At 30.4% G+C, this 13,900-nt stretch overlaps 2 protein-coding genes across 2 annotated transcripts; one reads left to right on the top strand and one right to left on the bottom strand.

Annotated features, from left to right (window-relative positions):
* Positions 1 to 82: 82 nt before the first annotated feature.
* Positions 83 to 11,668, top strand: RpL10 (ribosomal protein L10). The gene is made up of 6 exons (XM_067267886.1): positions 83 to 186; positions 321 to 350; positions 6,028 to 6,086; positions 6,170 to 6,416; positions 11,192 to 11,354; positions 11,430 to 11,668. Exons 2-6 carry the CDS (start codon positions 328 to 330, stop codon positions 11,598 to 11,600), a joined length of 663 nt encoding a protein of 220 aa, XP_067123987.1. The 5' UTR covers positions 83 to 186; positions 321 to 327; the 3' UTR covers positions 11,601 to 11,668.
* Positions 11,669 to 12,849: 1,181 nt separating this feature from the next.
* Positions 12,850 to 13,900, bottom strand: LOC136973186 (piggyBac transposable element-derived protein 3-like). The gene has a single exon (XM_067267889.1). It carries the CDS (start codon positions 13,898 to 13,900, stop codon positions 12,860 to 12,862), a length of 1,041 nt encoding a protein of 346 aa, XP_067123990.1. The 3' UTR covers positions 12,850 to 12,859.

The raw sequence follows: 13,900 nt of genomic DNA, 5'->3' as shown, positions 1-13,900 counted from the left end.
CCGCGCGCTCCGTTAGCATCACCTGACGCGTCACGGTTACGTCAATCGGAGTAATCAATCGGCGAGTTTCCCCAGGCGGCGAATGTATCACGTGACGTAGAGAGTCCAATCGAGTTTTAGAAACGTGGTGGCATAATTCTTGACGTCATCATCCTCCATTTTGGACGAGAGATAGAGAGCTAGGAGGTATGTGTGCCAATCGGTTTTAATCGATCAATTTATTATCGAATTCTTGTATTTCTGTAGAGATTTTTAAAGTTAAATAACTGTTTTTAATTTTTTACTTATTCGTTGTTGGTATTTTTTTTGATTAATTTTAGATTCAAGATGGGTAGAAGACCAGCACGATGGTAAGTGTTAAATTAGGCCTCGCATTCTCCATTGAGTATTTTGAGAAATCAACGGAGTTTAGTCTCTGGATTTATATTATATGTAAATTTACTGTATTAAATGTTAAAGTTCGTATTTAGATTAATCTTTGAGTTGTTTTTTTTAAATTTGTTAAAATATTAAAATCAAATTTATATCTGTCCATTCAATTATTTTTCAATTTATATACATTAAATACTTTTGTATGAAGCCGAGTTTTGATATTAGATTTACATTGTCAAGTCATTGAATTTTAATTACATGTACTGTACATAAATATAATGAGAAGTGCTAACAATATGGTAATTTCTCAGATGAATAGTGCTATTAGAAGTACAAAATAGAGTCAAAATAATATGATGAATTATTAAAATTTAAGGAAACAAATTTAAAATTTGAGATTAAACTGGAAGAAAAGAATCTGCTCGGAGCGGGATTCTAACCTGCAACTGCCGCTTACCATGCGGTTGCATTGCCAATTACGCTACTGGGACCGTCGGTCCGATCTTGTCTTCCAGTATAAAATTCAAACATTCGTTCAATTTCCTCAATTTTTGTTGTTTTGTTAGTTATAATTTTTAACCTGTTTCAAATTTATCTGTATTGTTATCTCTTAGAAGACTTCCTTGGGAATTAGGGTTGAGTTATAAACTCCATAATGTAACCGTATCTATTTGTAAATGTTTGCTACACTTGATATCTATAGCAATAGTTATAAATTATTGTAAGGCCTTTTCTATATCTGTAAAGGAACAAACTTTTTTACGGTTTATGAAGCAGTCCATTGTGAGCATGCAGCAAAATCATCGACTGATGGGAACTTGTGCAGTTTAGGAGTATGGCTGTTTGAAAGGTTTTCTTCCATAAAATTAATCAATTCTAGACAAATTTGACTCGAACATTTCCAAAACACACATAATTTTTTAGGAATAATCTATATAAAATATTCTATATACAAAAAAATTGTAGAAATACTTACCGAGTGTGCACTGTTTGAAGACGCCATTGCTTAAGCTTGTTTCCGTCACGGAGCAGCATGGTGAACGTGTACAAAGCGTGTCACATGACATTCGTCGGTGCTTTTTCGGTCACATGACTACGCATCTCTGACGTGTTTCCTGATAACATTCTTTTAGCAAAGAATTTGCTGAACTTTAGAGACATTATTAATAGAAATATTAAAATCAACATATAATAATGTATGATAATGTGATAAATAACTAATAATTCTGCTCTGCTTTTAAATGGCCTAATTTCTTTAATGTCGTAAACAAAATTGTATAATATTTATTTACATCAAGACATTAGACATCTTATGTTGCATCTGATTAATATTATCATCATAATATATATCATGATAGAATTATTGTCGTTAGCAAGCAGTTTTACCTTTGTTGTTTCATATAGTCAATAATAATAATAATAAGTCGTTTCTAATTACAGTAAAAATACTATAGTATATTCCCAAAAATTATGTGTTTTGGAAATGTTTGAGTCAAATTAGTCTAGAATTGATTAATTTTATGGAAGAAAACCTCTGTCATACCCCCTAAACTGCACAAGTGCCATTCATTTTTCTATTTTTTTTTTTTTTTTTTTATGACCAAAATAACTCTATCTTAAAATTTTATATTATTCAGAAGCAGCATTGTTGGTCAAAAGTTATGTTTCAACCAATTTGTCGAAGTTTCGTCAGTTGCTTCCGGCACAACTTCCAATTGTATATCGACTAATGGCAACTTAGTGCATGCACAGTTGATCAATTCTCTATCCCTACCGTAAAAGTTTGATCCATCCAAAATTTTCTTACGGAATACGGTACAGCCATACGGATACGATACGGAGTTTATAACCACGCTATACAGATACGCTTACAGCTATGGATACAGTTACGTTGTCGAGTTTATAACTTGACCCTTACGCAGCTACGAGGCAAATAAAATGTATGTGTAACAATTTGGGAATGTGGGTTTGAATCTAGTTTTGTCTCTGTGAATCATCATTATTCTGAATTCCAAAGTTCATTGTGTTCACTTTAATTATATCATTATCATTTTTCTTTGACCAATTGTTGCTTGCTTTTATGCATTTTTAAGAGTTTGTCCTAATGTTTAGTAGAATTATTGTTAAATATTTTTAAGAAAGTTTTCTACTCAAAATACTGTGTACCTTATTGAGCCCACCAGTGATATTTACATGTACAGTACCATTTACAGAATTACATGTGATAAATTTTCTTGCAGTTTAGTATTAATCAATGTATAGCATTTTTAAATAGTTTTTTTTCTGCATTGCATTTACATTAGCCGTTAGTATTATGCAGAAATTACAGTAGAATTCTGAACACCAATTAACCAAATGCCCAGTTATCCATACTTCCACTTGTCTTCCTTTCTCAAACTGGCATCATACTACAACTCTGTTTGCTGCAATAGAACCAAATGATCAATAAGATGCTACTTGCACTGATGAATAAATAAATACAGTACTGTGCTGCTACACTGTAATTTCATTCTTTACATGTTAACCCACTTACTCGAAATTTTGATTATCCAAATTGCCTGCAGAATGAATCCCTTTGGATAATTGGAGTTCTGCTGTGTACAGCAGGTGTACCAAACTCATTTAAACAATGGGTCATTAATGCAACTGGTAAGATTTACACAAGCCACATCACATTTACAAATTTTCTTAAAATTATAATTTGAGCTGAGAATGCAGGAATATAGATATAGGACAATTAAAACACATTACGTAGTTCAGTGAATTTAACTCAACAATATATAATTGTCATAGTATTACTTTTATTTAAACATTTATTTTATTAATGTACATATTTATAAAAATAAAATTGTTTTCACTAGAAACTTGCCAGTGCTATTTTCCTCTTCCTAGTTTTCCAATATCTGGATTCAAAAACTGACAACAATCTTCATTATCATACATAGATGTTTATCAGTTAATCTTTATCTGTAAGCCATTTTATTTAATTTCAGGTAAAAATCACATTGGGGGGCCACAGGCAGTTTGACACCCCTGGTGTACAATATACTATTTGCCTTTTTATCATATTCAGCACTCTATCCATTATATTTTTGTTACTCTTTGACAAGATCTCTTGAGATGACAGTTTTTCTGGATTTCATAGGTGGTTGTCTTAAGAGGTTTTACTGTATTTTAATTATGTAAAAGTAACATTTTTTAATTGTTATAGTAAAGTTTAAAAATAGCAGTTCTAAGAAGAGGAAAAATCGAGAAAAGTGTGAAGTTTTTGTCCGTATAGTAATTGTTAAGAAGTATTAAACAATAATCATAATATCAAATTTTTATTTTTAATAAAATTTAAATACTTTGGACATCTTATTAGTTTGTTGCTGGATCTTGTAAAATATTTTTCAGTATGGAATAGCTTGATGGAATTGTGCTAATTCTATTTTATAACAAGTTGTAATAAAACACTAACTAAATATACTTTTTCCATAATAACATAATAAGGTAACTGAAAATGATGTGATTTATGAAATATATATTTAGTTGACTATACATTGTCATCTGTTCTTTATTAATTTCGAGAACAGATTTAGATGAAAATTGAGACCAGATATGAAGGGTTTAGAAGTCAGAGACCCCTATTAAACTATATACAAACTTCTGGTAGACCAGAAGTTACATTGATTTTTTTTAAATTAAAAGATTATTAAAACTTTCAGCTCTACATTGTGATGTCACAATAATGTAAGTTTGATTTGTATTATTAGAAATAGGTCAGTAAATGTTATCTTGGTACAGTATTGGTTATTATTTACACGTTCTTTCGATCTGAATATTTAAAACAATTACATATATTTAGAAAACATGGTATTGACAAACAGTGATTACACATGGTTTTTAATCATAATTTTAACATCTTTAGGTTGTTGCAATATATATATTTATTTTAGATTATATTGTAACACAGATAAAATTAGTTTCCTTTCAGTTTTTTAGATAAAAATTAAAATTAGTACTTTTAACATGATTCATACTATTTTAAACCATGAATCATCTATTGAAAACAAGATCAAAATATTTTATTTCAGGTTAGCGTAAAACCTAAAAAATATTTAGGAATTTATACTGTAATCCAAGAAACTACAACTTTACATTTATCAATGCCAGAGGATTGAATTTAAGAGTTGAATTTTGCTGAATAATATATTTTGTTTAAAAGAAACATTAAAACTCAAACTACTAATACTAATAAACAAAACAATCAAATGATGCACAGGACAATACTATCATATTAGTCATTTATACAGTTATTAATGAAATATGCATTGTAAAATATTAGCTTTATTTCTTGAAGTTAAGAGTAATTAAAATACTTTTAAAAATAGATATACGTACTTAACACCTTACTCTTGCCGAGAAAAAATATATTTATTTGCAACAAACAAACAAACGTTTTCAGCCTGCTTCACAGGCCATCTTCAGGCTTGGAATACATTTGAAAATTAAAATTCCATCCATGGAATTTAATTTCAAATGTATTCCAAGCCTGAAGATGGCCTGTGAAGCAGGCTGAAAACGTTTGTTTGTTTGTTGCAAATAAATATATTTTTTCTCGGCAAGAGTAAGGTGTTAAGTACGTATATCTATAATGATTTGCTGAGTGCTTTATAATATTACTTTTAAAAAAGATGAATTCTAATCTTTGTCACAGTAATTTTCTTAATTAATTATATTTCTTTAACTGCATGGTTTTTTAACATTGATTATACAGTTTAGTTAAACTTATCTGTATAGTAGGAAAACTTTCGTTTTTTTTAAATAGAGGACTTCTGCTTAATTTAATAATTAAGAAAGGAATTTCAGTTAAAAATGATGAAAATAATTTCATATCATATGCATGTGATATGTATGTCACGCTTGGTGCAACATATTCTCATGATTGAAGTTAACTATTAACTATGTACTAAACTTCCATTTTTCTTTCCACTTATAAATTTACAAGTTTTTCTCTTAAAGTAGTGTGAATATTTATCTGATTAAATGAGAAACGTTTTTGCTTCCATCTTGTTTGAGTGTGTGTGTGTATTTAACTAACTAGGTTTCTCCTAGAAATCTCTTGTTACAATTATTTCTTAGTTCTCTCTGTCTAATTATTATCTCTGTCTTAGTTAAGTAATTTTAATTTTAACTGAATAATTTGTTTGCTATTTGTAAATTTCATAAAATGTATAAATAGTACAGTATAATCAAATGAAAGTGTTTTCTATAACTATTAATTTTTGGCCAGATTGAAGGCAGTTTTATTAACATATAACAATATACATGTTTGTTGATGAAAAGAAAAACAAATAAAACATTAGAACTTAATCTGTGTTTTTTTTTTTTTTCTTATTTTAAAAAGGAGGCATATTTAATAAACATTAGAAATTGCTCAGAAAAACATTTTGTTTTTCTGAGCAATTTCTGTTTTCTAAATGTATTAAATGCATCTCATTTTTAAAATAAGCAAAGAAAAAAAAAAAAAGCATATTCCCCTAATCTATATAATTACCAAACAAGAAAACATTAAATAAAATATGAATAATGTAAGATTATATACTTGAATAAAAAGTTATAAACAAGGAATTTTGATAAATTGTTTTGAAAATATATTTTATTTATGTACAGTTATCGTTACTGTAAGAATAAGCCGTATCCAAAATCCCGTTTCTGTCGTGGTGTTCCTGGTAAGTATTGCTTTATATCGTTTTAGGTAGAAAATTCCAAAAATATTCGAAAGTGTTTGTCTAATTGGCAATTTACTTTTTAGATCCGAAGATTCGTATTTTTGATTTGGGAAGAAAGAAAGCTAAGGTAGATGAATTTCCGTTGTGCGTTCATCTAGTATCTCGAGAATTTGAGCAGATATCCTCAGAGGCTTTGGAAGCGGGGCGTATCTGCGCCAATAAATATCTGGTGAAGACTTGTGGCAAAGATGCTTTTCACTTGAGAATGCGGCTTCATCCTTTCCACGTTATTCGTATAAATAAGATGTTGTCGTGTGCAGGTGCTGATAGGTAAATAGGATTATAGATTTTTTTAAAAAATTCAGTTTAAATATTATAGTATTTAATGTATTTATCATGCTTGTTGAGTAAACTAGTATAATTTGATGATATACAGGTAGGCCTCCTACAATGCGTTTTCGCTCCAACGCGGTTGGAATAACGCGGAAATTTTCTTACAACGCGGTTTAGGGTATTTAGAAACAAATTGTCTTTCACATAACAGAAAAATTGCAATGGATCACATAAGTGCAGTGGAACTTGATGAAACAAGCTCAGATCTTGAAATAAGGCCAGTCAAACATTCTCGAACAACTATAATAAGTGACGATGAGGACTGAATTTGTGAGCATAACATTATATTTCTTTTTGATTTTGACTTGAAATCATAATCTTTTTAGTTTCTATATGATGATGAATTTTATTTAAGTTTTTATGTACATAAATTTAAAAAGTGATGAAAATGTTACACCATAAAAGGCAATTTTTCTCTCTTTAAAACAATCCCAGTTTTTGTATTAAGTTGGTGTCTCCTATAACGCGATTTCCTACAACGTAGTATTTTCAAAGAATGTATCTACCGCATTGTAGTAGGCCTGTCTATATTTATTGGCATCCTGAAACCGGATGTATTGATATAATCCAAACTCATCATAATTAATCGGGCTATTATGATGCTACAACTAATAATTAGAAATTAAGTGGTACTGTACTGTACTGTTAGGTGCCACCTCTTATCTAAATTCATAATTATAATAATTTATTGAATAATTCAGAACAATCTGGAAGAAAAGAACTAGCCTGGAGCAGGATATTAACCCACAATTTCCACTTATCATGCATAACTGGCAAGCACACTACACAGCAAGTGAAGATTGCAGGTTCCTGTCCTGATCCAGGCTAATTCTTTTCTTCCAGATTGTTCTGAATTATTAATTTAGATAAGAGATGGTGCCTAATGTCTACCTATAGCACCAAATTACTTAGTTTTTAATTATTAATTATAGCATAATATCCCAATTAATTTTGGTGAAAGTTTGGATCAATAATCTCATTTAATCTGTTGCTGGCTAATAATACTGTCTTCTGATGTTAAAATTTAATAGCAAGTAGAAATATATAACATAATTAAAATTCAGAAGTATTAAAGTACTATCAGGGTGCCACAATTGAGTAGCCATGTAAACAAAATGTAATGGAGAAATATTGCTTTTATTGAAATAACAAATACAGAGAAGTAAAATGTTCAAGTGCTTTGAAGTGAAAGTTTAAGATCAACTGTTGCCATATTATGTAGGGTAGGAAAACTCGTAAAATTGATATGAAATATAGATTTTGAAAATTTTATGTCAAAAATTATTGAGCAAATATAAAAATAGGTGGTATTAATGATGTGTAGGCAGTAGATGTTACATAACTGGTGTTCCCAAGTTATCAGAGAACATTTCAATGTTTCTTTTTAATTATTATATTACTCCATTAAAAGCAATTTTTCTTGCTCTTATCTTAGTTATATTTTTAGATGAAAATAATCAAAATATTTGCAAATTGTTCTCTATAAAAATGATCTATTCTTTTGTCAAGTATGAAACATTAAAGCAAATCAGCTGTTCTTTAATAACAAACCAGATTATACTAAATCTTATGAGTCCATCTTTTGGGTAATTATACAAACCCTACACTTTTTCCACTAGTTTTTTATTCATATGTACAATTACTTTCAGTATTTGATTTTTTATTGAGATAATTAGGTTTTAATCTGTATTTAACGAGAAATTTAGCAGAAATTGAAAGATTTAATATCCAAATAAAGTTAGTTTAATAGAATGAATAACTAAAACATTTCTTTGAAATGAACAGCATAGTTTTAAATGAAATGTACTGTAATTTAATTCTTGACATTTAATCTGTCTTAAATTACATGCATTATATTAGTAATTTACATGAGGGAAAGTTACTAAGTAGGTTACAAAATGATATGTAATAATAGTAAAAATGATAGCTAAAAATGGCATTAACCTGTCAGCTGTGCACTCAATAATCCGAAACAACACCGCTGTTGTGTAGACATTTTGTGGTTTTTAAAGTGGTTTTTTCAATTTGTGATATCTCGCTTAAAAATTGTTGTAGATATGATCTATTTTCGGTTTTCTATCACATACATATTACACTTTACGATTGTTAACTTCAAAATATTATGTATGTTTAAAAAAATTAATAAAATTTAAGATTTTAAAATGTTAAAAAATCGTTTTTTTTTAATACTAAACTATTCCATTAATTTGTTATATACATTACTTAGATATTTTCTGTCAAATAAAAAAAACTGCAGCTTTCTAAATTGATGTAGAGAAATAATATGGCCTATAGATTATAATGCCATCGGTTTGGGGGTGGTAGCCTTTCTAAATCTAGGTCAATACCTATTATTATTGATGATGTGTATTTGAGCTATAATAATACTATAATAATACTATTGATGATGTGTATTTGAGCTATAATAATACTATATATAGTTACTATAATAAGCTATTATTACTTTATTATATTAACGACTGTACATGTATTTCTTATGTATTACGGAAGTACCACAATAACTGGACATACTTTGTTTTTTGAAAGATTTATGGCTGAATGGTTTAAAAAACATGCTTATTTGTTAAATAGGATAAATATACATAAAAATTTATTAAATTCAAGCTAAAAATAGATAAGAATAATGATTTATAATTGTTTGTTTACGTTTGTAGAAGACAGAGTAGGTCTGAGTTGGTATAACTTTTTCCAAGAAAGTTACCACTGCACAAACCCAAGTCAATGCTTATTGGTTAAAGCATAGTCATTTATCTATAATATACCAATTAGAGCCCAACGGGCATGCTAACTAGGATTTTATTGTCAAAAGAAGGGTCTCCCATAGACTTAACATGGAAAGGAAGAGTTTTGTTAGTAAATTTAAAAATTCAGGGTGGTAACAAATATCTTATTCGTTGAAACAGACTTAGTCTTTGAAGGTAAAAGCCAATCAGTGCTTAAATTGCCACTAACTAGTTAGTTACGAAAAATATTGACACTTCAACTGGAGTACTGTGCGACAGTTTAATGAAAATCGGTTACTCCAATGGGAGTACTGCGCAAACAACTGGTTAATTTGTAAGAGTCGTTAGGTGGTTCTGATAGGGGTAGTAGTTTTACAAGTCATATATACATGTTCAGCTCAGTTTCAAAATGCTTGACCATGCTTGAAGAATGTGTAGTTGAGGAGCAGCTTGCTGTTGTTTATTTTGTGGGCAGTTTATATTTAATGTAAACTGTTAAAATAATTTAAAGTAAAATTGAGAAGTAGGTAGGAAAACAATAGATATTTTAGTACTAAAACTCTGCCGGTTTTAAAATTGCTTGTTAATTAACAACTTGGGAGCATGACTAAAACATTGTTACTATAAATTATCAAGAAATGATAAAATTATAATACATTGGTTAAACTATAACAGAACCTTTCAATTAAAATATCACTATTTATTATGGAAGTAATGGAGATTTTCACTATAACATAATAAATTTAGTGAGAACTGTTTGGTATGTGTGTATATAGATTTTTAAACTAGTTGACAGTTTTAATTAAAAAATGAAACCACAATTATTAAAATATTATTCACGAGGTTCAAAGTTATTTAAGATGTGACTTCAAAAATAATTCTTTTTAATTCGATTTGGTTGTTGCAAATGATGAATTCCATATACTTTTGATGACAATATTAAAATAAACTTTAAAAAAGCTAAGAATGTAAAGGCTTATTAGTTCTTAAAGCTACTGGTGCATTCAGATATTGTATTGCATTTAAAAATCCAAATTTACAAAATAAATAAATAAAAAATGAATCTTGATTTTGTGGCCACATCTTATGCCATTTGGCATCTTTATTGAATGGTTATCTGAAATTGCGAATTTGTTTAGTTGCTTTGATAGAAGTGGCTCTCTAACTGATAAACTTGCCCAGTTAATAGTATATGCTTTAAAATGTAAGTTTAGTTGTCTTGTAATCTAATATATTTCATAATTAATGAAATTAGTAAATTAGTTGTGTGCATTTTAATTAGGTGTTCTTTTAATATATGCAAAGATTGTCCTTTGTTAGGAAAAATTTACTTGTTTGTCATTGAAATAAATGGCAGGGCAAAAGAATTTTTGGGGGAGTGCTGATAGAAATTAGAGGGAAATGGCATATAGCCAAATTTCTGTTCCTAAGGGTTGATTTTTTTTCCGTTAACTTTTTTGTATCCTTGTGATCATGTTTGTTTCACAAACAATGTCGTGGTGAGTTGATGAATGGTAACGTGTCAAGCTAGTGGGAATTCTGCTGCACGTTAATGCATACAAAGTATATATTGTATTACTTTGTGGCAGATATGTGCTAAAGAAAGTCAGCAGATTGGTTGACAGATTCATTCATCTTGAATGAATGCTGTTTTCTTATCTGTGATCATAAAATATGAAAAGTCACATGTATTTGTTAAGCCCTAAATTGCACTATATCATTCAATTCCTAGGATCAAATGGAACTGCTTCATTCAGAATGCAAAAGTGTACTTGTTGTTTGTTTATTGTATCTTACAATAATTGTCATTATTAAGAAATAGTGAAATAGTTTATTTTTATTTGAACAAAGCATTTTAGTTTAGATATGTGTGTGTGTTGGAATGAGATTGTTTTTATACTAATTATGAATATAACAGTGCAGTTCTCTGTTTGATGATATGGTTAATTTTTAATTTGTCTATTACAGATTGCAGACTGGAATGCGGGGTGCCTTTGGGAAACCGCAGGGAACGGTGGCTCGCGTTCACATCGGACAGATGATCATGTCTGTCCGGGCAAAGGAAGCTCACAAGGAGAACGTCATTGAAGCACTCAGAAGAGCCAAATTTAAATTCCCCGGCCGTCAAAAGGTTGTTTTTCTTTACATCATTTTACAAATGGGTTGTGTATTTTGTTAGAAAATTAATACTCTTGGGTGTTTATAGATTGCCGTATCCAAGAAGTGGGGTTTCACCAAGTGGGATCTAGAAGACTACGAGAAGATGAGAGCCGACGGCAGGCTGAAACCCGACGGATGTTACTGTCACTATCGAAACAATCATGGTCCCCTAGCCAGATGGGAACACATTCAACGTGAACTCCAGGGTCTAGAATAAGTTTTTCGCAATCTGTGTATCTAGGAGGTTCTGGATTGTGTAAAAAATAAAGTATCAAAGTGAATTAATTTCTGTGACTTTCAAATCACTCAGTACTTCGGTCGGGAATTACTAAAACTAAAATATTAAACTTGTTAGTTTTTACAATATACAATATAAAAAAATGTTTTTAAAGTCAATTCCTACTTTATTCCGACAGAATCACAATATTAAGTGGCAAAAATAGAAAGAGAAATTGGAATTGAACCCAAAGCATAAAATTTCTTCAATTTTATTTTTTGAGAAAAATCCTTCATTCTAACCACTAAGCCACAACTGCTAACTCACTCTCGAAAATCATTTGGATAAAACGTCTACTAAAGCAAAAATTTATCGATTTTCGCAAGAATTGAACTCGCATTCTTCACCTTCACGTGAAAAATACTGAAATCCTTGCATTTTACCGATTGAGCTACTGCCTTTTGATTTCAATTTTCATTACAAACTGCTAAAACTATTTAAAGTAATAATTAGGTTAATGTTACCCGTGGTATCGAAGGTGGCGACGGAGAAATTATTAATTTGCATAATACGACAGATAGTACGGGTACGCCCCTAAACGTTTAGATCACTCGGTATTCTACTTCGAGATTATCCATTGTTAATCTGCTTCCAGATTATCACTCGAGAATATGATTCGAGATTACCGGAAAATCTGCCATCTCGAATATATGGGGAAAAAATTTCCTACGTTCGAGATGGTAACCACAGGTAATATTAACCAATAATTAAATTTAATTAATGAATTAATATTTGAAAAAACTATTAACCTCTTGAGATCCACTACTAGAAAAAAACTTTTTTTTATTTAAGTTTTGTTATGTTTATAACCTTTAGGTGTCACTTGTTAATAAATTGCCATTTTTTTGAATTTTTTCTTGTTTGGTGATTAAAAAATGGTGTGTCCTATATGACACAGTGGATCTCTAGCTGTAAAAAATTCAAACTACTTTGTTCATGTTAAGATGGTTTATTTGATATTTTTTATTTACGTGTGATATGCTTTGAAACAATTCCTATTTGCCACAAGGCACAGATGGATTTTGCATTCTGTACAGTGCACTCTAGCTCGTACACTTCTACATCCTTGCATTCGGCAACGGTGATTTTTTCCATCTGCAATTATTTCTGGCATATGTTTTGCTCCAGTTTAACGTTGTGTTTCGCTAGGATCTGGAACTGGTGTATTTTTCTTTTTATTTTCTTTTTCTTCATTTTCATTATTTTTTTCTTATTGCTTGTACAGTACGTTCTGAATGCAATAGCCATTCTGATACTTTTTCTTTGAATCCCAAATATTGAAGAGTGTTTTTCTCTTTTTTTTTCATTGCTTTACTATCTCTTCTGTAGGCTATCCATCCAGCTGCGCGAGCAAAATCAAAGAAGTGAAAAATCATTCTAACTGTCCATTTTCTAGTTTTAGCCTTTTGGCGATAGGTGGAAATAATTCTATCAAACAGGTCTATTCCTCCCATATTTTCATTGTAGGATTGGACAATATATGGCCTAGTTACCATAATGTACTTTTTTTCTTGTTTTGACCATCTTTTACACTTTCCGACAGGTTCCTTTCCTTCAACAGATGAAGCAAGTGTCACAGGTCTGTTATCCCTCCATTTCACAATTGATATTTGTCCATCAACTCTAACTGACTGGTCAATTCCACCACGCCCTTTTCTTTTCATTGCTAAATCAGTTTGCAGCCTACAATTGATAGGAACTCGACCGACTTGGATTGTTCCTGTTCCTTGACATTCTCGATCTGCATGCAAGCAGTCCGATAATTGGATTGATGTAAAGTATCGATCCATGTACAGAGTGCAACCTGGAGGAAGGGATCGTGAGAGGCGCATTACTGTTTTTCCACCGATATCAAGGGATTGGTATCCTTCAATGATAGTATAACCTTTTCCTTCATAAACAAAAAAGTCTAAAGGTAGGCCATCAGGTGACGTGCACAAAAAGTTCTTTAAACCGCATGGATTTGGTTTTCCTCGAATGTACTGTCTCATGGAGGTATGACCCCAAAAAGGAATCATTTGTTCATCCACTGACACTTTACTTGATCTTGGATTTTTTAGACAGCCATTTCTAACAGCCTCCAACAAAGGACGTATTTTCCAAAACTTGTCGATTTTTCGAGCTTCATCAGGTACATCATCATCAACAACCAATTTTAGATTGTGTTGTAGAGAAAAGAAGCGTTTCCTTGACATGCTGGATGCGATTTTTGATACCATAGTACCAATTGCCCAATACAT

This window comes from Centruroides vittatus, unplaced genomic scaffold (assembly GCF_030686945.1).
Source record: "Centruroides vittatus isolate TY-2023 unplaced genomic scaffold, ASM3068694v2 contig_3103, whole genome shotgun sequence".
NCBI classification, from domain to species: domain Eukaryota; kingdom Metazoa; phylum Arthropoda; class Arachnida; order Scorpiones; family Buthidae; genus Centruroides; species Centruroides vittatus.
This window is presented reverse-complemented; position numbering and strand designations above follow the sequence as displayed.

Excerpts from the sequence above, each read along its gene's own strand:
- RpL10 (XM_067267886.1), top strand. The coding sequence starts at position 328 with ATGGGTAGAAGACCAGCACGATG. Across the intron at positions 6,087-6,169 it reads TTTCTGTCGTGGTGTTCCTG|ATCCGAAGATTCGTATTTTT; the intron begins GTAAGTATTGCT and ends TTTACTTTTTAG. Across the intron at positions 11,355-11,429 it reads AATTCCCCGGCCGTCAAAAG|ATTGCCGTATCCAAGAAGTG; the intron begins GTTGTTTTTCTT and ends GGGTGTTTATAG.
- LOC136973186 (XM_067267889.1), bottom strand. The coding sequence starts at position 13,900 with ATGTATTGGGCAATTGGTACTATGGTATCAAAAATCGCATCCAGCATG.